Source organism: Diachasmimorpha longicaudata, chromosome 1, assembly GCF_034640455.1.
Source record: "Diachasmimorpha longicaudata isolate KC_UGA_2023 chromosome 1, iyDiaLong2, whole genome shotgun sequence".
NCBI classification, from domain to species: domain Eukaryota; kingdom Metazoa; phylum Arthropoda; class Insecta; order Hymenoptera; family Braconidae; genus Diachasmimorpha; species Diachasmimorpha longicaudata.
This window is the reverse complement of record NC_087225.1, coordinates 12920594-12946180: the sequence shown is the minus strand read 5'-3', so window position 1 is coordinate 12946180 and position 25587 is coordinate 12920594. Positions and strand designations below refer to the sequence as shown.

The window sequence follows — 25587 nt, the reverse complement described above, 5'->3', positions numbered from 1 at the left end:
TACGAAAATTCATAACTCAACTATTCACACAAATATCTGCTCCTTCATTACTTCAGTTCCTACTACATATATATAATAACATTAATATAAATTTGTTTCCTAAAATTGCAGCTGCACTGACGAACTTCCACATTACATTTCGCGCAGATAAAAGAAATGCAAATGGAATGTTAAGTCAATTGTTACTAAATCATTTGAAAACAGTTGAGTTTTACATAGCGAAAAAGTTTTGAAAATCATTGCAACAACACACTCTAGCGATTTTTTAATTACATATCGACTAGTTTCACATAAACAGGTGATTGGGTGCTGTCTGGGGAGAGGGGGACATTGATTAGAAAAATATACCGTCCCGCAGGATGGCGAAGAAAATGTCTTTCATTCTGCTTTTTTGGATTCTCTTCTCACGTCAGCAATAAAGTTGTAAGAAGCATTAAAATATTTTTTTAGTGTACTATTCAATTATGCTGCAATTGTCACGGTAACTAGTCGCTTTTAGAGGAAGAGTCATGAGTTTTTCTCACCGCAGATTTCCTCAGCTACATAAACGATTTGATGAGAATTTGACAAAAATCATTCTTTTTAAAAATATTTCGTAACTAACAAAACTGGCTGGCAAAAAATTTCAAGATTACAAGTCTTATTATACAAATTGTAATATCCGAAGTTTGGAATTTTATGAAAGTTGAAGACAACCGCTTTCGTTGATTTCGCAAGGTCTATAACACTTATCTTTGGACATTTCCTGCTGAATTACTCTCTTCCAAGACTATTCGATTTATATGAGTGTCACCTAATTGAAGTCTGGATTTTATTTTATGGGATTCAGGAGAAAATATCACTAGATCTTTCCGATCGCAGAGTTCTGCAGCTACAGAAAAAGTTTCGCAACATTATTTACTTAAATCACTGATTTGCAATACATTACGTGAAAGAAATCGAAAGTAATACTGCTTTCATTACAAAAATAGTGATATTTGAATTTTAGAATTGTTCAAAAAATGAAGACCATTTCTGCTGATGATTTTACAATTCCTATGGCCCTTGCATCTTAACATTACACCCTGAATTTCTCATTCACCAGATATTACGTGATTCGCAACAAGTTTCGCTAAACAAATGAACAGAATCCTCAAATTAATTAATGGCCTCGACAATCATTAGATTGAGGAGAGAATGTCAAAAGTTTTTATTTAATTCTCCCAAAAAGAATATTCTTTGATGTCCCACAACAAAAACATATTTTCTCCCAGAACCCCTCACTTCAAAAACAATGCTTGATACAACTTTCACTCATTCGAAGTCTTTAAATCGTATTATTTAATTCAGGACAAGATATCGAGAGGCCAGTCTCGTTATAAATATAATTAGCTACTGTAAATATATCGGTATTAACGAATTACCAGAATGTTATCGAAAGTTTCAACAAGATTCTCTCATTACTTATGCACTTATGTCGTCAATTACACCATTATCCTGTCAATTATGCAGCTGAAACGAGTCCCGTTTTTTCCTTAACATTCGTTATGGACGTTTACCTCAACTTGCAACTGCTCAAAGAAAATTATAATTTCTCAACGTTTAATTTGAAAAATAAAACCTATAAGGTTCTGTGCATAAAATCAAAATATTCTTCATTGGCGAGAGATCTAGTTTAAAATGTTGAAAAATGATTATAAAAAATTCCCAACTTTCTCGCAAACGGAAAAATTATATTTGTGGAAAATGGATAAACGTCCGCAACATATCTATATGGCTCAATCAAGTCGTGAGTTCAGCTTCAACTGTAAATTTCCTGATCGATTCTCATCCCTATTCTCACTTTCTCTTCTTTTGTTTCCCTTGGAATGAAGAAAAGATTATTACAACAGAAATGGCATTAGCTCGACAGAAATTAAACCGTTTCAGCCGAACATGTCAAAAAAACATTAAACAATGATTCTCGATTTCGATTCGTCAATCGTAATATTTTTATAAAATTAGACAAACAGAAAATAGCAAAGATATTGTCTACAGACCGAAGTTGCATGTCATCTACGATGGATTAATATCCTTACAATGGTTGAAATATCTTCCCGAGCAGAAAAATGAATTAAAAAATTTGCTAAAAGTCGATCCCTGATAACGAGTTCCTTTCTCCATATTTCTCTTCATTTGTATCTCATTGATTTTTACATTCGGTACCAAGCTCTCCGTAATTATCGTAAGAATTGCAAAGGGGATCAAAATATTACGTAAATTACTGAGATCCATGCTCTTGGGATTGCTCTTGGTCACCAACTCCACTGCCACCAGCTGCTCCGTCTGGTGCATCTGGATCTACATTACAAAGATTGATTATTCATTAACTTTTTTATCACGACGTTACCTGGGAGAAATTGGGACACCGAAATGATAATTGGGTTGGATAAAGGGAAGTACTCGACCCATGTGACTCTTACTTACCAGGGCACGGAGAGCCTTTGATTCTACAGGTATTGTAACTACCGCAGTTGAGACACTTGAGACCAACCACATGAAATTTAACTGTAGATTCCTGCAAAAAAAAAATATCGAATAAATAAAAAAGCTCAAACTATTAAGAATAAATAAATATTCTTTAAATTACCTCATGGCAATCTTTGCACAAAATATCAGCTTTATAATCTTTGTACTCCGGTGGCATTGGTGTGTGTGTTACTTCATCATCCAGAAATCTCCATAAATCAGTCATATCGAGTAATGATACTTGACAGGTAGGGCAGGCATAATGCCCGGAATGTAGTAGATCCTCGAAACAGATACGATGGAGCAAATGCCCACAGTCGGGAATGTGACAAGGTATACGACTCGTGTGAATGTCCTCTAGACACACAGGGCAATTGGCATGGGACACATTTTCCACGCACTACAACAAAATATCGAGTCCATTAGTCAGGGTGTCAATTTGTCTGGATAATTGGTTGGATCAAGTCATGCAGATTTATGAAATTCGTTAATAATCCCCTTTCACCTCAGTGCCGAAAAGAAAAATCACTAGTTTTTTTTACATTCTCGACATGAAGTAGGTGAAACACCTTTGGAAATTTCCCTAGCTTTCCAATACTCATCAATTACGAATAATCTACGTGTCATTTCCACCTTGAATTACCATAAACTGTAATTGGCTTCATTCGCTCAATATGACTTTTTCCTGTGATAATTATCCTACAAATTGAGGCACACGTGAGGATAGTGTTGTAATTATTGGTGGGTAAATTATATGATTGTTGAATTCCTACAGATTCTTTTTTATAAGTGAATACGAACTAATTCCGTTGGTGTTGCATTGTTTTTTCACACAAGTGATTCGCAGGTCAAGTTCACGTATTTTTTATGACATTTTTATCCATTTCTTATGGGTGAATATAATATTTAGTCACTGATTGAGAAAACAAAAAAAGTATTACAAGATTTCACAATTGATCTTGTAATGCTCCAATTTTTTTCAACACTATCATTTGATAAATCCCTCTGAACTCCCTCCACCTCAAGATAACTGCGTGACCATCTTTTTTTTATCTTCTTTTCAACTCAAGAAAAGTTCTTCGAAAAGGATCTTCTACTCAACTCCTCTAAGCCCATTTCCTCCTATAATATCCACAGGATAATCTGCCAACTCGTTTCGAGCTTTCAATGAATAATTCAATTACAAAATAATCGATTGTACTCACCTTGTGACCATTTTGTAGCTGAACCGGCAGGCACATATTGCACTTAGCGCAGTGGAAAAATCTGTCCTTACCCCCGACCCTACAAATTCCACATCCATCACAGTGATACTGATTCTTATCCTCATCGTCGAATAAATTACACTCTAGGCAAGTGTATTTGCCAAATCGACAATGGCAATTTTGACAAGTGGCTTGGACAGGCTGACGTGTGTCACAGAGTACACAAATTAACTCAGTAACCTCTTTACGATTCACAGTGTGTGTCTCTTGTTCATCATGACAGAATCTGCACGTGTATACTTTGTTACAGCAAGGTGTCTGCGAACAAATTTATTCCGAATTAATTTTCAATTTGAATTGTTAATCATTGATGAATTCATTTGGCTCGTTAAGCGACGATTGAGACATTCGTAACATTACAATTTTTCCATTAAAGTGATCGCTTGCGATGAGTAATAAGCAATGAAGTAATAACAGTTGCTTAAATGTCATTTATTTTTGGACTTTGTGTTTCCTTGTGTTCCCCAGATTTTTTAGCTGAGAAGATTTACGATAAAAAATGTCTGTTATCATATAATCCTTCAATGATCCATCATGGAAATAGTTGTTGAGCAGCAAGGGGGCGGGAGTTAAAAAAGTAATGGAAGAATGCAAGAATAACTAATTTAATAGTAAGTGATTTTAAGGCTTTTTGGAGGAATGTCAGAAGACAATTATGACAGGCTATGGTACTTTCTAACATTAAGAATTTCAACATTTTCGGTTGGAACCACTCATCATCGAGATAATTACGCAGATAACAAAAGATTAAACGAAACATTTTTTGTGCTAGGAAAACGCCTTAATAATTATGTAATGTTTCCTAAATTATCCATTGGAGGTGATGTAGAGGTTTTTCTTCTGTCACTGAGAAAATTTCAGACAAGGAACATTCTATGATATTATGGAATTACATGACTGAAAACTTTTACGTCAAGAAACGGACTTATTAACTTTGGAACGTCTCAAAAAGACGGCTGATGTGCTAGTCTGTTTCGTCACTCGATCGCTGAATTACTCCTCTATTATCATTCATCATTAGTCAAGTAAATATTCGACTATCAAAGGCTATCTTCTAAAAGCATTCAACAAAGCAAGATAAAAAACAAGAAATCAACGATCGTCAATGACTAAATGAAATTATCGGGGCCATTTTTCACTCAGAAAAAGACTCAAGAGTTGATCATCAGCTTGGTTTCACGTTTTCTCACTCATAATACACAAACACTCCTCGGATCGATTGCTCCCGCCATTGGCAAGCTCCCCCAGAGGGGCGCAGAGGAACAATAACAAGTCCATACCCCAACATATTCTTCGAGAAAAAAAACTTACCACAAATTTTGATTTTCTCTTGTAATGCGTACATCCATAATGCTCGTCAGTGCCATCACCCTCGTCATCATCATTCTTCTTCAGTTCACCCTGCTCGTCAATATCGACGTCATTGACTACCTGCTCCTCTCTCTTCTCCATCCTCCAGCAATCATCAATAGAATAATCCTCAGTTCTAAGTATATTTATCAATGAGAATAAATAAGCCAGGTGCACAGTCACAAAACTGCCAAATGCAAACGATAAACTTTCTTGGATAACGCCAGTTCCTTCGTAACCACTGTCAATTTGTACGGTTAATTAACACAATCTCGATTTTTTTTTCTCCTCGTTACAAGAAAAAATATTCTCCAAATGTATGAAATATAGGTTATGCATGAGCCAAATCAACTCTCCAGTCTATTTATCTTTTATTCTTCATCAATTGGATAATGGATTAATTTACGTTGTTTGAAATACTATTGAAAGTCAGGGAATCGATTTTAATTTTGACTTGAAGTTTGAGGTTGTGTGATTATACTGGGGACGTGGGTATCTCGTCGTCTGGGCGACAGTGAGACCGATTAAATGATGTCATTTTATTGACTCGTGTACTCTGAAGATACGAGGATTGCACACCTGGGGATCAATTCGGGGGGAGCATTTCAGGCGATACGAGGGAGTATGTATCACTACGAGAGAGGCTCGAAAATGCTGTCAATTGGGAATGTTGCGATGAATAGTAGAATATCCCGCTCTTCGGAATCGTGTAACATACACGTCTGTGATTTAACTTCGTTTAACTCGACCTCAACGACGCTCACAACCACTGTTTCACGAGGCCACACAACCCATCCAAGGGGGTATACGTCGTTTCACTTTGGAGGATGGATACAAACTGCGATGGACGACGGATATTGCCGGGAGAAGGCGAGAGAAACTCGATATCCAGTGGGGCGGGAGAATTCGAAAATCAGCTGTCGATGTTTATAAGATTTTGTAGATTTACAAACGTTTAACTTGCTTTTTTTCTTCGATTCAAAATTTCCATAGACAGAATTATTTTATTTAGTGTTTTTTGAAAAACAAGTTAGTTAAATTTTTGGCAGTAATGATATCGTTACTTGTCGCAGCTTATAAAGGATTTTCCAAGGTGTTTGAATTTAGTAATTGGAATTTCGCAATAGAAGTCGTATTTTTCCGCAAGTCTACAGTTTAGGTCGAACTTTTATTAACACGTTGACAGTGGTACGGGTCATATCCATTGCATCCTGGTCTAGATGTACAGATCCTCAGAATGTGATGAGCATTTAGAGAGGATCTGGGATTGGATATGGATTGCCACCGAGACTGATTATTTCAGTTTCAATATCATGACTGTCTTTTGGTAGTCATGAAAGATTTCGGATTGATCGAGCACTGACGTGCTCGATCGCACGTTTAAATTGAAACAAAGGTCTTCAACGTGAAGACAACGTGTAACTCTGATTCATGAATGCATTTTCATTCGTCTTCAATTGAGATGTCTTTCAAGTAGAAAAAAAATTGAAGATAAGAAATATTTTTATTGTATTCAATTACAATTAATGATATAATATGAAAGATCATGAAAACGCCTCAATCTTAAATGCTAAATCTCCGTAATTCTATCAAACAAAAAACAGATATTTGCCTTGGCGAAATGAAAATAAAAAGAAAATGAAATTGCATATTTGATGCAATCGTTTGAGACAATTTGATGCAAACATGCATCAAAGTTGACTTAGTAAAGAGAAAACGAGAAGTGTCAATTAAACCTTATCTTGTCTATTCCCGCCCTTATCTGGTATATTCCAACAGCCCGTTTTTATGATTTTCAATTAGACTTTTATATGATAAATGCAATGATATTTTGACATATTCGGGCAAAGGTGGCTAACGCGCTAATTAAAATTAAACAGCTTGCGATACAATTACCAGGACGGTTTCACTCTATAAAAAATATCCCTTTAACCAGATTTGCAAATCAGTTATTCATGCATCAATCAAAACAAGCACCATTTTATCTCCAAGGATAGACATCCTAAGAAAAGCCAGGTTTAATCTACACTTATCCTTTCCCATAAGATTATCCCATCTCAGCATTTGAATCGTCCGAACAAGTCTGTGACTTTCTTAGTCACATCATCCAACTCTCCTTGGCACGTAGGGCAGGCTTTCATCCCAGCTGCAATGAGTTTATCATAACAAGGGGTATGAAGCAAATGCCCACAGCTGGGAATATGCGCCGCTAATCTGCTTGAGTGTAGGTCTTCAAGACACACCGGACAGTTGTCATGCGAGACATTTTGGATGCACTGTAATGAAATATTGCATCAAATATTTCTATTGATGATAAAATAATAATAACATAAAAGAATGACAAACGAATTGAGATTTTTCTGAATGTGAAAAGTTGATCGAACTCACCTTGTGAATCCCTTCGATCTGACGAGGCAGACATAGATTACAGGTGGGGCAATGGAAAAATCGGTGCCGATATCCGACCCTGCAGATTCCACATTCAGTGCAGTGAAACTGTCCGCGATCCTCATCCTCGAAGAAATTACACTTTAGACAAGCGTACATACCAAATTGAGTAAAGCAATATCGACAACATCTCCCGACAGGTTGGCGTTTTTCGCAAACTATGCAAACAAGTTCTTTTATCGATTTGCGATTCAATGGGTGTTGTTCCATTTCATCATGACAAAACCTGCATGTATAGACTTTCTTACAGCAGGGTGTCTGAAACAAAATACATTTTGCATTAATTTACGATACAATATTAAAGTGAACATGTTTTCGAATTGTAGAAGCATCTAAGTTTTGAAAGTCTATCACGTAATCCAAGTCGACATGGTAGTTATCTCGTTATTCAACATGTGCAACCTAACCTACGAAAGGGCAACTTGGCCTGCTCTGCCATCTGTCTCACTTTGTAAAGAATGGTCCCAAGTGGGATTCCCCGTACATTGTATTCCGAAAACGTGATGAGAAGAATTCACCATTTTAGGATACTTTTTTTTTGACATTTTTTTCTAACACAAAACGATGCGGGCTGACCATTGGAAATTTTTTTAGAGAAAAAAAAAATTCTTCTATCGCGTCAGCATGGGAATGAGCTTAACGTTTTTTTTCCCATTATGACTACATTTTTTCAGGCCTAGCTATGAAAATCAATTTCAACTCGCCTTTCTCAATAGCCAAAAATCGTGAGGCCTGATTGTAAATTTTTATGTACTATTACTAAACATCTTTGTTGAAAAACCCCTGTAAAAGTCGAAATAAACTCACCACAAAACGCGATTTCCTCTTGTAGTGTTCACAGCCATAACCGTCGTAACCAATTGCAGTCGCCATCGTCAACCAATCTTCTGTGAAGTCACCGGTAAAATAATCGACTGTTTCAATTTTATTTATCAATAAAAATGAGTCAATGAGATGCAGCGATAGAATGCTGCGAAGGAGAGACAATAATCGATTCGATAACAATTGTAAATTTAAAAAAATCGTCTCCCAATGCACGTGGCTATACCCGGTCTTGATTCTGTGATTTTTATAGTGCCGAATAAAAATTTCCCGAGTTTTCTGAAACGCAGGTTGTTGGCGAACTAAGACGATTTTTCTATCCGATTTTCTTAATAAACTGATTGACTAATCGATTTTCTACTGACCCTTTGAGATGTTCACAGCAATCGACGAATAGACTGTCACTTATCCAACGCACAATTTCCACTGAGCTGGGGACGCGAGTATTACAGTGAGTAAACCAGAGTGTGACCACTGGGCGAATGGTGGCATTTCTTTCCCAAACAGCGATTGTACACCGGCGTGGCAAGGAAGGAAGTAGGGGAGAGAGAGAAATTGCAGGCGTTGCCAAGCCGTATTTATCATTTCGGCAGAATCTCGTCTGATTGTTTTCTCCAATAAAAGCGTACAAGACTGAACGCAGAGTCTAAATGCAGAATTAATAGATAAATATATTGAAAAATGTTTTGTAACTATACGAAGAGAAAAATTCTTTAAAGTTACGTAGCCCTTCCGTAATCTGCGAGTCAAGTCAATATTTGGTGAAAATTACGGGACAGCTACGCATTTTTTTAGTGAACTTCCAGGAAAAAGTCCAAAACGTTTCAGAAAAAATATGGAACGTTCAGTGAAAAAATGCGTAACGGTTCCCGACTGTTTACTGAATACTGTTTTGACTAATAGATTACGGAACAGGCACGTAATTTGTAAAACATTTTTCCCCCTGTGTATTGTTCGACAGGGAGCAACTTGCTCATTTTATAGTCGCCATAAAACCATACTTCAACCAATCGCGGTTAAGCCCCTATTTAGGACTGTCATGGGTGAAAATTTATGATTTTATGTGATAAGAACAAAGCCAAGGCTTTAGCTTTAGAGTGTTTGGGGCGTTGCAAAATATCTAGAATTTTGGTCTTTCTATTTCTAATTAATCAGTCTTTCTATTTCTGATTATTCGGCCAATTCATGATAACTCTGACAGAAGGAATCGATCCTCTTCTAGTTGGGCGAAGAAATGCAAAAATTTTTTTTAATCAGATATTTTTGGATGATTCAATTGACTCTTACGACTTAGAAACTTTCCAACAACTCTGTATTGACTCTTAATAAACTATGAATTATCCCATATTGAATTTCGATTTGTCTTTCAATCGTGTTCATGTTTTATTCAATAATATTTCTGTTAACTTATGAAAAAGCTAGTGTAGACACATTGTTTAACAATGTTTCCATTGAATGCGTATAAAAGGAGCTCATACTGAACTGCAAATCATCCAACATCGAAACTTTAATTCGGCTACTTTAGCTCAACAATTAAAAACTCGAGCGCGATTCCTTCGGAGACCCAAGCGCCCCTATCGTTAAGAATCCCAACGAACCCAGTGCCAACACAAACCAAAGTCCACAAATCGATCGTCGAGTTGTGTCAGTGTTTTGAAAACCTCTGGCAAGTGGCATTCCACCGACAGTTACCCTGATAATTCGTCCGAACCCATCGAAATTAATTTAAATCGCTGAATAATGGTAAAAATTCGAGACACGTTACTTTTACCCAGCGCCTGATTCTGCTGACAGGGAAAAGCATGGCAACGTGACAAAATGGCGATTCAGTACCCGTAAACGTCAAGGACGACAGTCACCTCTGGCTATCGCCACTGAAAAATTATCTCCTAAAATTGTGAACCGTTGCAATCAATCTAATATTATCGGCGAATTGGAAGTGCATTTGATAAGAGTGAATTGACAAATCAATGCTGAGATGAATCTGCGTCGCGTCATTTATGGCGCCGCTGGGAAACTACGCGGTAGGAAAACGCAGTACGCCCATCACGGGCTCTGCTCCCCATATTACTGATGATCAATGGCTTTATTCGAGAAAAAATATACGAATAAAGTGTTGCTAGATGATACAGAGAAGTTGACAAGTGTCATCGAAAATGCTAGGACTATTAACGGTCACACGGTAATTTTCTACTCTATATTTTTTTACGACTTGAATGTGAGGATGTTATGGAGAGCATTGGGATAGCGGAAAAATACTCTTGACATCCTGTTATTCCCCATGACGTGCCTATGTTTTTGATACATTCGTGAAGTCAACTTGTAGGTGCTGTTGGTGCTGATATTCTATAAATATTTCACTCCGTATATTCTGGGCAATGAGCTTCAATTCGACTCTTCAATTAAATTGCAAGGAAAATCCTAGAGAAAATTTCTCAGAATCGAACTGCAATGTTTACGAAAGATCGTGGCAATAGTGAAATCGAGCATTCATCCGGAAGCCAATAATGATGCCGTTGCCCAGATAGATAACTTGAACAACATCTCCATAACATTCCGAATGATCAGCTGCTTAGAGAGTGCCTCCTACAACTGATGACAATTGTTTTTAGAATTTTTTTTCGCATTTTCTAGGAGTATGTGATTAGGACACAGCGAGGCCCACTGCCGGAGAGATCCTGGCGTATTAGCAGACGATACAATGAATTCGTTCAACTCAACACAGCTTTATCCATTTCGGGGATTGAGTTACCATTACCCCCAAAGAGAATCATTGGTAATATGGATACTGACTTTATAGCTCAACGACAAATTGGACTGCAGAATTATTTAAATACGGTACTAATGAATCCCATATTGGCATCGTCCCTGCCAATGAAACATTTTCTCGATCCTAACAACTATACGGCACCACTGCACGGTAATTTCATCGCATTAATTTTTTTATATTCTTTATCAACTGAATTTGTTATTTTCTGAATCAATGATGAAAACCCCTTTGCATTTCTCAAAAATTTTCCGAATGATCTAGAACCTTTTCTCGAGAATGAAGAATTTAATATTTATTCCAGAAATAGCACTGCAACAGGTGTCACTGGCCCTCCGCAGCGATGCAAACTTCGAGATCGGGAAGCCCATTGTGGACATGGGCTGGCGGTTGAGAAAGCACTACTACACTGTGAAAAACCGTCAGAACCCGAAGCAAGAGCTCTTACTGGCATGGGTGGAATTTGGACCGGACAAACACCTTCCGGACAAGGATATGCAGGGGGTTTTCAAGAGCCTAGGCACCCTGAAGCACGCCAACATCGAGGGAATCGTTCATCAGCACGTGACTGACACTGGGGCGCTCACGATCAGAAATTTTCATCCCAATGGGACTTTGAGGGACATTCTGTGCAACACAAAACCAAAGCAACCGTTCATCAAGAAGTACGGGAATCCGAAGCAGCCAAAACCACTGGCTTCCTCGGAAATAGCAACGTATTCGTATCAAATATTAGAGGCTCTCAGCTATTTGCATGAGAAGGGACTTCCTTATGGACATCTTCACACAGGAAATGTTCTCATTACACCTACGGGTGAGTAATTTTCTTGAATTCCAAAGGGGAAATTCTTTTTAATGGAAAATTCAATCATCACTTGATCACATTTCCCTACTTTAATGTCAGAGATTTTTTTTGTCTGTATTCATATTGCTGCTTATTACAGGTGCTAAATTACTTGACATTGAGAATGGACTCCTGGGCCTGCCCACTTTCTACCGACCCTATGTTGTTCAAAGGAGGAAACTCCACGCAACAACTCAAGTAGACGTTTACGCACTAGGTCACGTTTTGTACGAGATGTCATTCGGTAGGCCTCTACTGGAAGCCACATGTACAGAGTTACCGCACTGTGATGTTCATCTGAAAAATCTTTTGGAGGTGATTCTGTCCCCTGAGGCACTGAAACAGGATCTCCCCACTTTCTCGAGACTCCTGGAGCACCCCTTTTTCGATAGTGCGAGGCGAGGGGCGAATGCCAGTGGATCCATAGAAAAACCTCATTTTAAGTTGAGCAACCATCTGAAGGAGGCACTCCTAGCTGCTGCTAATAAGGCAGAGCAGAGACTGAGAGATGAGCAGAAGGTTGCCAGGCATCAAAAGAGGCTGGTCAAGGTCCAGGAGATGATGAGCTCCGAGGAGGAAATGAAGAAGAGAAAGCATAAATTGGTGAGTGGATTCCATGGATTAAATTGAATATTTCAATCTCTGAAATTCTTTTCAAGTGTCGGATAAGTGCATTTTTCCCAGAATTAATCGTTTTTTTTCGGTTACAGAAAAAAGAGCAAAAATTAGCTCAGGAACAAAAATCATCGGGTCATCTTGGAACTAATGGAGTCAAGCAGATTAATGGAAAAAGCCCGGAGAGATCTGACAGTCCTACAAGCACATCCACCACAACCAGTGTCGGCACTCTGACACCACCATCGCATGGTAATTATCTCAATGGTGTGAAAAATTCCCAGTGAAAAATAGCTTTTAAAAATTATTTAACTTCATCGGAGAAAGGGGTTAATTCAAATTTGACTAATTTATCGCAAAATTCCCCCTATAAGATAGGAAATGATCATTTCAACATTTTATCAATTCATCCATATTTGAATTCCGATTCAGCTGGACACAAAAGTTGATGGCGCGTACTGCGCTCGATAATGACACGTAGGTCATCAAAAGGTGGTTGATCACATTAAGAGTAATTGAATAAGTGAAAAGCATGGACTGAAGTATTAAGTTTCTCTCTTAAATTCTCTTCCTTTCGCCTGTCATAGAACTTTTGATTTTCTTTTTGAGTGTACTAATTATTACTGATTTATACTGATTTATACATTGAAGGTTCTAACGAGCAAAACAACCAAGGCCATCCTCTGAGGAACAACAATAACATAAACAATAACGTGGGACCTCCACCGCCACCGATGCCAGTGCCATCAGAGCAATCAAAATGCCAGTCTCCAGCAGCTCCAGCTGGACACGACAGAACTGCACTGCTCGGTAGTATATGTAATTTCAATAAGTCTAATCTCCGCAAGGTCACCAATGGAAATAATTGAAGATTGATAATTGTAGCTTTAAAAGATCTGAAAGGACGAATTAATCGATCCATTGAATCGCCGAGGACAGTGGTTGAAGGAGATCAATAGAAAAACTTTGCACTCATACAGTTGATGATAAGTTTGAAACTATCAAAAATGCAGAAAATGTTGTCGTTCATCTCTTTCGACCACTTTCTTTATGAAATAATTGTCAGAGGGTGAAAATACAGTGGCCTAGGCGTAGTGTACGTCTTTAGTTTCCATTCCAAAAGAAAAAAAAATTATATGCGATAGCTACCCAAGAGTATTATGCCGAATGTTGAATTCTCAATTGTGTGCTAGTTGATAATCGAATCAATTCTCAAACTCCAGAAATTTAATGATTTTGCCGAAATGAATTTGAATTATTTCCGCTTGTCTTCTTACTTTGTACCTCTTACGTTTCACAAAGGAAACCTCATATCGAAGTTAAAGACTTGACGTTTACGTTGCCAATTAAGCTTTTGTAAATAACCAGGAAAAAGAAATGTTTAATAATGAGATGAGACATGTGACGTGGTAGAAAAGTAAATTAATATATCGATTTTAATAATTGTTATATTTCCAACGTCAGATTAGGAGACGAGGGAATGTATAAAAGAATATTCTTCTTCTGTTGAGTTTACCTTATTTTGTCGAATGAAAATACCTGCAAGATTTTTATGTAAAAATACTTGAGATATATATGCACGTGACACAAAGTTATATTGAATACGTGCAGTCAAACTAAAAATGAAAAAAAAAATCAACGTATATCAGTTAAATGATTAAATAAGAAAAGTGGCTGAATAATGAAAATAGTTGTCATCTCCTTGTCCTTCGGAAATTTAATAATGTTCATATGTCAGAAAATCACTCCTCTCACGTCCTAGAATTATAAAATATTTAACAAATAGTGGTAAATACAACTGTTGGTCACAAGATTGGAAAATGATTGAAGATGATTTGAATTTAAGTTTTATGTTGATAATGCATTTGTATCGAACTATCTGTAAAGTTCCTCTGGAACAGTCTGTGAAGGGGATTCTACACAAAAAGAAAATTCTGCCATTTTTGTGCTGAAATAACGAATTAACAAATTACATTTAACAGTTGAAATTTACAGACATTATTTTACAAGTTTCTCTGGGACTAGTAGATTTATTCAAAACAAAAATACAATTTTTCAATTTCTCATAGGATCATTTAGTATCAAAGTAATTTCAATATCGCGTGCTCTGTGAGTTGTCTTCTACGTTCGCCAATCCATTAGTATCAAAACTGAGCTGCTTGAAAAAGTTGATTGTGTAAAAAGACCTCGCATTAACATGTTGGGTTGTCGTCAATCAAATGAGTGATTATCTTACAATGAAAGAATAAACATTTAAAAACAATGAACAGAACGTGTATGTGCCAAGGAGAAACCCGAAGAATTGATGGAATTTGAGATGTTTGGGTGTAGAAATCCAAATCATGAACAAACAAGTGTTTGACGACGTTGTATGTGCTGTGTATCTGAACTGTGAATATTAAAAAATACGTAATATAATCCTGCTTGCTTTAAAGTTGTATTTTTGTTTTAAATTAAGAAAAATAGTCTGATTTTCATTTACCAAGTGGAAGAAATTTATTTCTGGTTTGTATTCTCAGATTGAGACGTCATGTAATTTATTCGCACTACATTTTTGCACTGGTTAAGTAATTTTAGCGACAAATATTTAATCAAAATGATTATAATTTCGAAGCACTTGAATAATCCATTTAAAAACTATCAAGAGCATTTTTGGATGCCCTGCTTTGCTTCATTGACACAATTACCCACTTTTAGCTGACTATTCATAGAAACATCTTCACCATCTAAATTCTAGTGCAACCTAGGCACTTCAAAGAAGATTTTATTGGAGTAATTATTCTGCCATTTGCTCTCAATCTTGCGAATTCCGGAGAAAATTCATTCAAATCTATCTTGTTATCAATTTATATGGCACAAAAATATTTTTCTCTAAACCCATTGTCTTTAAGAATACTCTCAAACTTACTTCCCAATTTAATTACATGTGTAAACTTTCTTCATGAAGTATTGGGTTTAGGGAATAATATCTTCCGATTTTTTGTAAGGAATTTAGAAGGATGTAAAAAATATCTAGAAATATTTTCTTCTATTACTCATCATTTTGAATATAATCCCACAAAACGAACTGAACACTAAAACCCTCTTGTAAAAGCCTTTTGAGCTGATAAATAACTGTTATCTCACAAACACTTTTGAAACTATAAAATTTACCAAGAAATTACTTTCTGTTGGTTTTGAAAAACTACAAAAATGGTCTCAACGTTTCTCTCTCAATACCATAGTTTCGTAGACATCAACGATCTCGCCACGAACATAAACAGATTTAATAAAAATAATGTATAGAATCAACTTTATTTACAGCTCCGAGACGATTAGGCTTCTCAGAGACTATGACATCTACAAAAACTGTCGATCTAAAGCACTTTAAACTTAATCCAGATAACCAATCATCTGCCTCGATGGCTCTTGACCATTTTACGCTAATAGCATATTTTCTTCTCTTTTGTTATTCTCTTTTATTTCCGCATTTCTCTCCCAATCCATGGTGATTCTTGTGGTCATGGAGGTATATGAAGATAATGACGTTTAAATATGAGTGAAACATCATTGATCATTGATCATTGATCATTCTTGAGTCTTCGATGTTTAATGGTCTTTCCATGATTTGTGTCGTGGACGTTCAACTGAAATTGTTCAAATTTAATTCTAGCTTGAGTGACGGTGTGGACCGTCACTTGGACGTCAAGATCGAACGTGGAGATCTTCTGTGACTGCTTTTAACCTGAAACAACAATTACAGGTCACAAAAATTAACTTTTTAATATCAAGACAAATAAATTCTATCATTAGCTCTCTGAAGTAATTAACAATTTGATAGAAACCAATCCATTTTATTTACCTTAGAAGTTCCGCATCGATTCGGTCAGTTATGGCCTTTCTAGTTTCTATCTCACTAGCCTTTGCTGCCCTCAACTCCTTCAACATATCACTAAAATCTATGGGCTCTCCATAATACAAAGTCACTCGTTTTCCAACCCTTATCATATACGGTGGTTCGTTAGGTAGAATTTCATCCATTCCAATGTGATAAATTGGTACAACTAATGGCATTACCGGTGATTCCATTATCAATCTCCCTATTCCCCATTTTAACCTGCGAATTCAAGCTACTCTGACTCTTATCTCAACCTGGATTATTTGTTAGTTGAAACTGACTCATAATTGATGAATGAAGGACATCGAGCAGAATGCAAGAAACACAAATCAATATTTATTACGAATTTTATGATCACCGGAAATATCGTGGCAACAAGATAATGATTGGAACACTTTAACATTCGCAACTGCATTCTAATGGGGAATGTCTTGGTCAGGATGGGGTTGAGAAAAAAATCCGATAAATATTTTTCGTTGAGAATTTCTTCAACTAGAATAAAACCTCTCCCAAAATTTGCAGCCGGAAGCTTTCTCTTTTGAGATAAATTCATGACGGAAATACTTGATATGCTGTTTTATAACTTGTTGAAGGAATTGTGAAGGAATAATAATTCAAAATGGTCACAAAAAGCTTAGACTCATTCAGAATGACTAATAAATTCTCGAAGTATCACGTTGTCACAAGTAATTATGTCGTCTGCGGGTCAATTATTTCACAAGTAATTTGCTATCAAATAAGTGAAACATGGAATAACTTGATCATTAATGAAAGTCCGATGATGTATATCTTTCGAAATTCTGCATCAAGAATGTCCAACATTATAGATTCAACTACTTTCCAAAATTATTCCAATCAATTCGCAAGATCCAGTCAATATAAGAAATTTGTGTTTCCACTTCACTCGGTTGAACGCAAAATCAAAAAAGTATTTCAAACCTTATATTCTCCTTGAACATATTGACTTTTCCCTCGGGAAATACATGTACCCAATCCCCACACCCTAGCTTCTCCAGGCAGAAATTAATGGCCTCCTGATAAACGCCATCTCCCCTAATCGTAGGTATGCACTTTCCCAGCATGAAGAAATAGGAATGCCATACATTGGTGAAGCAGATATCGTGTGCGGCTAATGACCAGCGTATTCTCCTCCTGCTGAGTAAATGTCGCAGGTCGAGGGTCGCTGGAACAATCGATGAATGTCAACGATATTTATTTTCTGTTCACAAATAATATCAAGGTACGTCAGAGTACATAAAACTACGTCACAGCAGATTAAGTCTCAATCACAATGCGAATCGTCTCGTCACGTTTTTCTCATGGAATTCGTTCTCATAATTATGGATAATGCAAAGTGTCAGGTGAATACGAAAGACGAATGCCAATTAATAGCGCTGAAGACTGATTATGTTAAAGAGATTAAAGAAAACTAGTATCAATGGTGATCAGAGCTGCCTAATATTCTTTGAAAAATGTTTTTTTTTCCATTTTCACTGAAACTATTATATAATTCCGGAAGCTATAATATTTGAAGAATTTTATCACTTCGTTAGTCATTGAGCCACATGTTCAGATCATAACAAGATAAACAATATCTAAAAACCATTCGCGTGGGGTCTAATAACTTGAGAGTCATATGATAATGAGCTGTTCACTACATCGGAATAATTAATGTAGAAAATGCAAATTATTGGTAACGAATTTGTTTTTTCTCAAAACTTGCCAAATACTAGTGTTCTGTACCGTGTATTTATCATCGAGGAAAAGAAAAAATATTTCAACTGTTTTTCTTTTTAATCCAGTTATTGGTAGATAAATATCTGAAATTCGACGAAGGCCACAAATTTTTTATGACAAAATCTTGAACTGACTTCATTTTTCAGAGATCCCAATCTGATGTATCAAAGACAACCTCATAAATCTCTTATCTTTTTTATCTTATTCCTATCTCTTCTCTAACGAATCCCTCCCATAGTTCGTAGAAAATTTAGCTCAAAGTAGCAGAGACTGTCAGCAAAAAATGTTCTAACACTGATAGACCACTACATGATTAAAAGAATGAAAAAGACTATTTGTTATAATATTTGTTGATTTCGAGGAACGCATACAATGAACATCTTCAACAACGGACAATGGCAAATAATGGAAATAAACATCAATGGAATCTCTTATTGTCACCTCAATGGTATCCAATTTGCCTTGAAGCATCTAAACCACCAGCATTCCAATTTTGCCTCCACACTATCAACTTCCCTATGAATTCTGCTCTCACTTCATGCTCAAAAGAAAAACGACTACTGTCAGGGATATTTACTTGCCACAAATAAATGTATATAAATATTTGAATAAGACCTGTGTAAATATTTATACACATTTCTTGTCGTTTGTGGATACACTTGGCAAAAGTACTTTTTGTTCTCACTGCACCACATGATTCTATCCTCAGTGCACTCGCCCACATGAATGATCTCACTTGTCGTCTCTTCATCATTGATCCAACAATACTCACCCCATATTCCTGGATCATCGAAGCAACTGTGATGATTGGATACTGTAATGAGTGGGACATTCTTTGGTCTCTCGTCCAAGGCCTTCTCAATTAAGTGTTTGTTGAAGACAGTCGTTTTATTCAGCCATTCTGCATAAATAAAATCATTGTCAACGACAAACAATTGAATCAATCGCTTCTATTGAATAAAATGTGATGAATCGGAAACAGGAAAAATTGAACCTCTCACGAGGGAATAAGGATGACAAGATACTTTTCCAGTTGTCATCGTCACATTTTTTTTCCCGTTAATGTGCATGATTGTTTTTTGTTGCTTAATTGCACATGATTACTCACGGATTATTATCTTGGAGAATATTCCCACAGCGACGAATGTCAAGGAACTAGCAAAGTGCCATAGTATCGTGGGCCGCCTGAGTTTTGGAATAATCCATGTTATGTCGTAATTCATCTTACATTTGTCCGTGTATGCACAGTAGAATATTAGATTGGCTACTGAACGAGATTTTCGCACTAACGTTGTGGTTGCACTAGAATTATTTCCCCGGGAAAGACTTTGTGCTCTTTCGTAATTCGAGACAGCCATCGTGTCACGCCATGTTTTCTGGGAGACTGATGCCAACTGTGGGGAGCCAGAAGATTGGCGATACTTAGGCGAAGTGGGAGTTGGGGCGACTGACGCGGGATTTTTCGCATTATTTGAGGTGCTAGCTCCAGGGCATTGAGCTCCTATCGGTGGGACCTTTTTCTGTTTGATTAGGTATTCCTTCATTCGATTAATGATTTTCATTGGTGATGCATAAAATTGAATAAATCACTCGCCCATAAATTTTGTTCTGCACGAATATCACGTTTGTTTCTGTTCAAGGGGGGTATTTATATGTACAAAAATAGAATCAACAAAATAATACCAATCCCATCAGCCTTGACAATAATCTCAAAATTAGTTTATTTGATATTTTCAATATTAAATTGATATAAATCCCGACATATGGTTAACAATAATAATCCATCACGAAAGTAGAGAATTAATTTGAGGTATTGGTCAGCAATCAGGGTATGACAATCATCTGATTGTTTAAATGTTTTCAAATTTCCAAAATTAATAGTTATAGACAAGAGGAGTGTAACTTAATTTAATACATCACATTTATTGGACACTACTAAATTCAATCAATGAGCTTTACAATGCGAAATGCAAATCAAGCTATTCTGCCGTTGACAAAATTTCAAAAAGTACTCCTTTGTTTAGGTTTTTCTCCAGCTATAGATTTTCACAACATTTTCAATACGCCCATCAAACCTAGATAATTATATTCTCACAGTATTGGTCGTGATGAATCGTACAAATTAGAGACAAATTGCATCTCTTGAAGTTGACTGATATTTTCAGCTTCAACTTCACAATAATCCCGAGGCATCTCGAGGGAAGGCTTCATTTTATTCAATCCATAAGCTGTTAAACTCATATTATAGTTGGCATTCATATACATCCTCTCAATTACGTTTTCCCTGATGTTGGGAAAAACGTTGATGAGGAAGTTAATTGCTGTAGAATTGGGAGAACAACGTCGACGGGGATTGAAAAAATAGCTCTCAGGATCATTGCTCCTCTCTACGAAACCTCGTAAACTGAAGTTTTTTTCGTGATAATTTTTTATGTCCCTGATCTTCAGTTTATCAACCCAACTTTCGCCCCGTCGAGGGCGAGCAGGAACAATCCTCAACCCCTGCTCCAACTTTGCCATTTGCCGCTCATTATTAGCGATCTCAGGCGAAATACAAGGGCTCAGAATGTCCAAAGATTGCGATTCATACAATATCTCGATGCAATCGTCATTATCATCTCTAATGATTTCGATTTCATCTAGTGGCTCCGATTGAGTGTCTGCAGGTATTCGTGTTATTTGAGATAGGATGCCGTACCAAATTGAAGGTGATACGCCCTGCACTTTTACGCCGAGTTTAGGCTTCGCTAGGGGAGGTTTTCGGGACTTTGCGCAAGGATTGAGGCTTTTTGTGCATTTTAATTTGGAAGTCCCGCAAATATTAGGGCTTTTTACCTGAAACAATTGGCTCGTTTTGAGACCCGTTTATAGGGGATTTTTGATGGAAACATAAGAATGCTTCATGTTTTATCTGGACCACTAATAAATATAAAAATTTTCCCAGCTATTGTTGACTTACTGATGTGGGTGGACGATTGATTGTCTTCCTGGGACCAGCCATTCCCAACTCATTCACATCCCTCAGTGCTTTCCTCCCCTGAGTATCAAACAAAATCGTAAATAAAAGAAATCATTGAAAAATGAAAATGCTAGCTCCTCATCCAATCTTTTGACAATCATTACCGCGTTCTCTCTTCTATTTTTTCCTGAAATATTTTCGGCATTCTTGAACAGCTTGGTCTTCCCTTTGTGACTTTTAGTCAAACTTTTTGACCACGATAGCTCACTCTCATTCTCTGGCGAATCAAAGGCTGGATGGTTGTACAGCCTAGCTCGTTTCACTTCAGGTCTCTTGATGTTCATGGGTTATCAATCGATATTGATCACCAATCTTACGAGTAAAATAATCACAATAATTCTTGAAGGAATAATACAGTCCAGAGTGCAGCAATAATACATAAATTCAATTCAGATCCTTGGAAAACTAAATAAATTAATGGTGTAAATATTGGGCTACACTTCTAACCAACACAACAGCGTTCGCGTTTTAGTTTGCAGTCACTCATCCTTACACCAAATCAGCTTTATTATATTCCCTTTGTTTACATATTTCGGTCTCTCCCGGTTTCTCCGTCTCACCTCGCCAGTGTTTTGATGACCATTGGCTCGCAATCATGGAGAAAAAATCTCCAAACTTTTCATTAAATTCACAAGTTGAATTGCAAATAATAAATTTCGGATCTTTATATTTTATTGGTAAGTAGTTGAGTTTTGCTAATCTTAGGGAATAAATAGAAATGATATCAATTTGTTTCCTGTGCGATTTTTTTGACTCTTGTATCTTCGGTGTCCCTCTATCTTTGATATCGGTGAACTCATGGTTTCAAGCTTACCGACTGAGAATAGCCAGTACTTGTGAACATGGCCGCGGTGGGTACAGTACAAATCGCTGGCATTCCTTCTCCGACGCCGGCTACCCACGAATTTCTGGGAAGACTCCCGGTGTTTCCGGATTCTTCCACATGTACTTATCATTTTCTCGGAGATAATTTACAAAAGGAACGTGCAATATTCGTTTTTTACTCTCGGATCTTCATTAGCTCACATTTTTGCCGTGAAAAAAGGTTAGAAAAAATTTTTAGTTCGATGAATTTGATGCCTTCACGAGTACCAAGAAACTCGATCGTGACAGGGAGTATCGAATTCCAGTTTTCGCGGTATCGAATTACTCTTCAAGCCATCAGATATGACTCTTAAGCCGATGAAAGTCACTTCTCGAGTGAGAAAAAAAAGCTGAGAAAAATTGCTGAAGCTGAAAGGGTAGACATGGTATGCAAAAAATTTTAAAGAGAATACAATACGTAGTGAAGTAGGGAATCCTCATGATAAAATATGATTTTCTAAAGAAACAATCAGTTCTTAATTGCTCTTGAAAATATTTTTGAAAATATATATCTCCAGAATAAGCGGACAGATATGTGCCTTACTACGATCATCAGTATTTACACGCCAGAAAATGGCCGATCTTTTGCCTCAAGTTGAAATTGATATAAAATGGTATTAATTGTCAGAAATTCTGTTCGGTCGTCGTTGTTTACGAAATCTGCATGGATGCTCTGACAATTTGTTTTGGGCGATGTCTTTTGGAAAAATGTGGTATGTTTAACCTTTTGTCCTAATCTATTTCATCAAAAGGTTAAAAAGTTTGCCCGATGCAGACAACCTGTAGAACGTGCCTGCAGCTGTATGTCTGTCACAGGGACAGGAAATTGCGACGAATCCATTCGGAGGCTCACTGCCAATGGAGTTGGTAGAAGTAAAAACAAGAAAAAGACAAATAAGGCAAGAAATAACAGTCACATGCCTTCTGTCAGATAGGCTCCAGTTGCTACTCGTCTTTGTAAAAATTTATAGCGAATTTTTGAGACATTTGTACATACATACATCTGCCAACAATTTTATATCTTTACGTTTCATCATACTGCACCATTTCCAAGTATCCACTCGGAGGCAAGACAAAAAATATTTTCAAGAGCCTAGAGATTGCCACCAGAAGTGTTTCACAACACAGTAGACTAGACAAATTTTTTTGAAGACTGAACACTCCCAAAAATTTATTTTAAAAATTCTAATGAACTTTTGATATTCAGTTTCTAGAAATCTGCGAGGAACGCAAGACTACCCGATGACTGAATATCTACCTATGAATTACTTTTCATAATCCGGTGCGTGTTCTCGCCCACAAGCCAAAGCGAATTGCAATGTTCTAGCCTCGACTTCTATACTTCCTACTTCCTTGTGCAGACATCCAACTCAGGTAGGCCATTTATTTAAAGTAAATGTTGCATTACGGAAAGACTTTGGAGCCGAATATCGAATACTGAGAGGATGTTCATTGAATGTTAACATAGATTTTCTAGGATTAATTTTTATCTCTGAAAACAGCTCATGGGAAGACAGAAATTTCAAACAAATTTTTGTGTTGTTTGTGAAATGGGTTGATGTTACTGTTGATTATGAATGTTGACGGTTATATATTTTTTTTTGTAAACAACTACAGAGAATTGTTCAGTGTTCGCAAATCTTTATTACAGCAAAAAGGCTGACTTCATTGAGTTCCACATTGTTCTCAAAATCGAAAAAATTGCATTCATTCGAGAATTTTCGTTTATCAATTTTATTCCTTTAATGAAATGGCCGACTCTTTACATTTTTCCACGAAGTTATTTGAAAGCATTGGCTGTATCTGAACAAATTTTGCGAAAATGTTAATGGGGATAGAGAGCAAATTATGAGAATTGGAGAAAGGGGATGTGCTTCTAAAGACAAGGGATTCTTCATTTTTCTTGAACACACCAAAAATGTTTCTTACAATCAAATTCTCATATAATAGAGATCCAATGTTTCAAAGTAGTTACGATACCTCCCAGATTCTCATCATTCATGCCGGCAATTACCTCAGAAATGAGGGATTCCAGCAGAAAATGTCAAGAGACCATTCTTGCTCGACACAATTTCTAACAAAAAATGTCCCCTGGCATTTCATGTCAAGTTCTTCATTCTTCAGATAATCTGATTCCATAATGAATTGGGTCGATATCCGGACGAGAGACTATCAATAGCACTATCGTGCGACTTTTGAGAAATTTCCACGATCAGTTGTTATTTGTCTGAAAATAGCCTGAATTTGGTCGAAAGGTCAATCATCTAAACTTTTCCTTTTTTGCAATATTTGGCAATGATGCATCAAAAAAAAATCTCAAATTTAACCCAAAATCGTCAAAATATTGAGAGAAAGGAGATCATCAGAATCCTGTGAATTAGAATAATCATCACAAATTAGACCAGTGACTCTCAGCAGTTCGAATGAATTATTCGTAAAGGGACTCACTTCAGTAACAAGAAGGCGCCAAATTGGCACTACATTCAGAGAGTAGAATCCTTGGACTTGAGAAAACGTATTCTTCTATCAGTGTCTCCCAAAACCCTTTTTTAACGAATGTGTAAATCCTAGTAACCTGTCTCCCCTGCAGCCCACCGCGAGAGAGAGTCGCAATCTCGCGAGTCCCTTTATAGCAGGTGGAGGTGGATAGGTGGCCCCAGTGGAAGGAGAAACGCCAGGGGGGCCTCATCTCGAGCCTCAGTCGGACTCTTCCACGCCACAGTGAACGTTCCCGCGTCCTTATTCGGCACTTTCAACCACCTGACAATCAGTTTTACCCCTCGGAATATATGCACCAGCTATTATCCATCCCTATTCTCATCGTCACGAGTAAAAATCCTTCGAGCCCCACAAAATTATTTATTAACAAAATAAACGTGTGTACAGAGTGAGGTTCTAAGAAGGCTCCACCAGTGTGGAATGCACGATGTGTTTTAATGCTCCTGGTAGATCGTCACGATAAAGTAGCCGCTGGTTGCAGTGTGCCTGGGATTATAGGTACCCGTCGTATACACTGCGTCGGAATAACCGAGTGGCTCTTCGTCAAGTGGTAGACCCGATTGTTCTTCAAGAAGAGGAGAAAGAGGAGTTGAAAATAAAAAAAAAAATCAAAAAAACGAGTGAGTGATACTCGAGTGCGTTCGGTTTACTTTCAACGGTTCAGTGACACCGATCCCTCGATCTTCCTTCTCCAGGGCCTTCTTCTTTGGTTTTTTATCGTGCAAAATATACGGGAGATGCCAGGCGGTGGACGATGGCTAGAGTGAGACAAGTGTCCCAGCGTTTGTTTGACAAAAGTCGGCAAAAGCCATGTCGGTGAAAAGGTTCGTGTTGGGATCTGTGAGATGCTTCGATCGTATTTTGTGGATTATCTGTGCTGGATTAACTCCGTGACGATTGATTTTGGTGGTGGAAGGTTAGTGATGATTATGTGGGTTTTTTTTGAATGGCGGGAATTGCAAGGGGAGGATTGGCTTGTTGAGGTTATTTTAG

General features: G+C 37.1%; 6 protein-coding genes across 14 annotated transcripts in view; 2 read left to right on the top strand and 4 right to left on the bottom strand.

The window, feature by feature from the left end:
* Positions 1-2087: 2087 nt before the first annotated feature.
* On the bottom strand, positions 2088-5953 carry LOC135167804 (RING finger and CHY zinc finger domain-containing protein 1-like). Its single transcript, XM_064131368.1, has 5 exons — positions 5064-5953; positions 3693-4010; positions 2609-2887; positions 2446-2536; positions 2088-2319 (listed from the first exon to the last, which is right to left on the bottom strand). The coding sequence occupies exons 1-5, from the start codon at positions 5202-5204 to the stop codon at positions 2240-2242; spliced, it is 909 nt and encodes a 302-aa protein (XP_063987438.1). The 5' UTR covers positions 5205-5953; the 3' UTR covers positions 2088-2239.
* Positions 5954-6587: 634 nt separating this feature from the next.
* Positions 6588-9256, bottom strand: LOC135167822 (RING finger and CHY zinc finger domain-containing protein 1-like). Of its 2 annotated transcripts, none has more exons than XM_064131413.1 (5): positions 9096-9256; positions 8738-9018; positions 8358-8464; positions 7491-7808; positions 6588-7378 (listed from the first exon to the last, which is right to left on the bottom strand). In XM_064131413.1, the coding sequence occupies exons 3-5, from the start codon at positions 8421-8423 to the stop codon at positions 7160-7162; spliced, it is 603 nt and encodes a 200-aa protein (XP_063987483.1). In that variant the 5' UTR covers positions 8424-8464; positions 8738-9018; positions 9096-9256; the 3' UTR covers positions 6588-7159. The 2 variants fall into 2 exon arrangements, with proteins under 2 accessions (XP_063987483.1, XP_063987473.1); XM_064131403.1 differs by having other exon boundaries at positions 8358-8437; positions 9096-9255.
* Positions 9257-9969: 713 nt separating this feature from the next.
* LOC135168083 (PX domain-containing protein kinase-like protein) lies at positions 9970-15016 on the top strand. 4 transcript variants are annotated; one of them, XM_064131970.1, is made up of 7 exons: positions 9970-10554; positions 11007-11292; positions 11444-11953; positions 12084-12586; positions 12694-12850; positions 13031-13075; positions 13250-13389. In XM_064131970.1, exons 1-6 carry the CDS (start codon positions 10453-10455, stop codon positions 13045-13047), a joined length of 1575 nt encoding a protein of 524 aa, XP_063988040.1. In that variant the 5' UTR covers positions 9970-10452; the 3' UTR covers positions 13048-13075; positions 13250-13389. The 4 variants fall into 4 exon arrangements, with proteins under 4 accessions (XP_063988040.1, XP_063988050.1, XP_063988031.1 ...); XM_064131980.1 differs by having other exon boundaries at positions 13031-13090; positions 13250-13359; XM_064131961.1 differs by lacking the exon at positions 13031-13075 and having other exon boundaries at positions 13250-15016.
* Positions 15017-15873: 857 nt separating this feature from the next.
* LOC135168099 (tafazzin) lies at positions 15874-19771 on the bottom strand. Of its 2 annotated transcripts, XM_064132001.1 has the most exons (5): positions 19321-19771; positions 18985-19113; positions 17415-17658; positions 16440-16694; positions 15874-16322 (listed from the first exon to the last, which is right to left on the bottom strand). In XM_064132001.1, exons 1-5 carry the CDS (start codon positions 19754-19756, stop codon positions 16283-16285), a joined length of 1104 nt encoding a protein of 367 aa, XP_063988071.1. In that variant the 5' UTR covers positions 19757-19771; the 3' UTR covers positions 15874-16282. The 2 variants fall into 2 exon arrangements, with proteins under 2 accessions (XP_063988071.1, XP_063988080.1); XM_064132010.1 differs by lacking the exon at positions 15874-16322 and having other exon boundaries at positions 16469-16707.
* A 115-nt stretch (positions 19772-19886) lies between these two features.
* Positions 19887-21984, bottom strand: LOC135168112 (uncharacterized). The gene is made up of 3 exons (XM_064132020.1): positions 21336-21984; positions 21172-21249; positions 19887-21047 (listed from the first exon to the last, which is right to left on the bottom strand). Exons 1-3 carry the CDS (start codon positions 21513-21515, stop codon positions 20304-20306), a joined length of 1002 nt encoding a protein of 333 aa, XP_063988090.1. The 5' UTR covers positions 21516-21984; the 3' UTR covers positions 19887-20303.
* A 183-nt stretch (positions 21985-22167) lies between these two features.
* LOC135168056 (protein espinas-like) overlaps positions 22168-25587 on the top strand; it is a 97957-nt gene continuing 94537 nt past the window's right edge. Inside the window, exons 1-2 of one of the 4 annotated variants that reach the window (XM_064131930.1) lie at positions 22168-22276; positions 23303-23469. The gene's annotated coding sequence lies outside the window, so the exon portion shown is untranslated. Of the gene's footprint in view, positions 22482-23302; positions 23470-24755; positions 25511-25587 lie in introns of those variants that run through there. The other 3 variants (XM_064131919.1, XM_064131947.1, XM_064131914.1) reach the window with 3 other exon arrangements.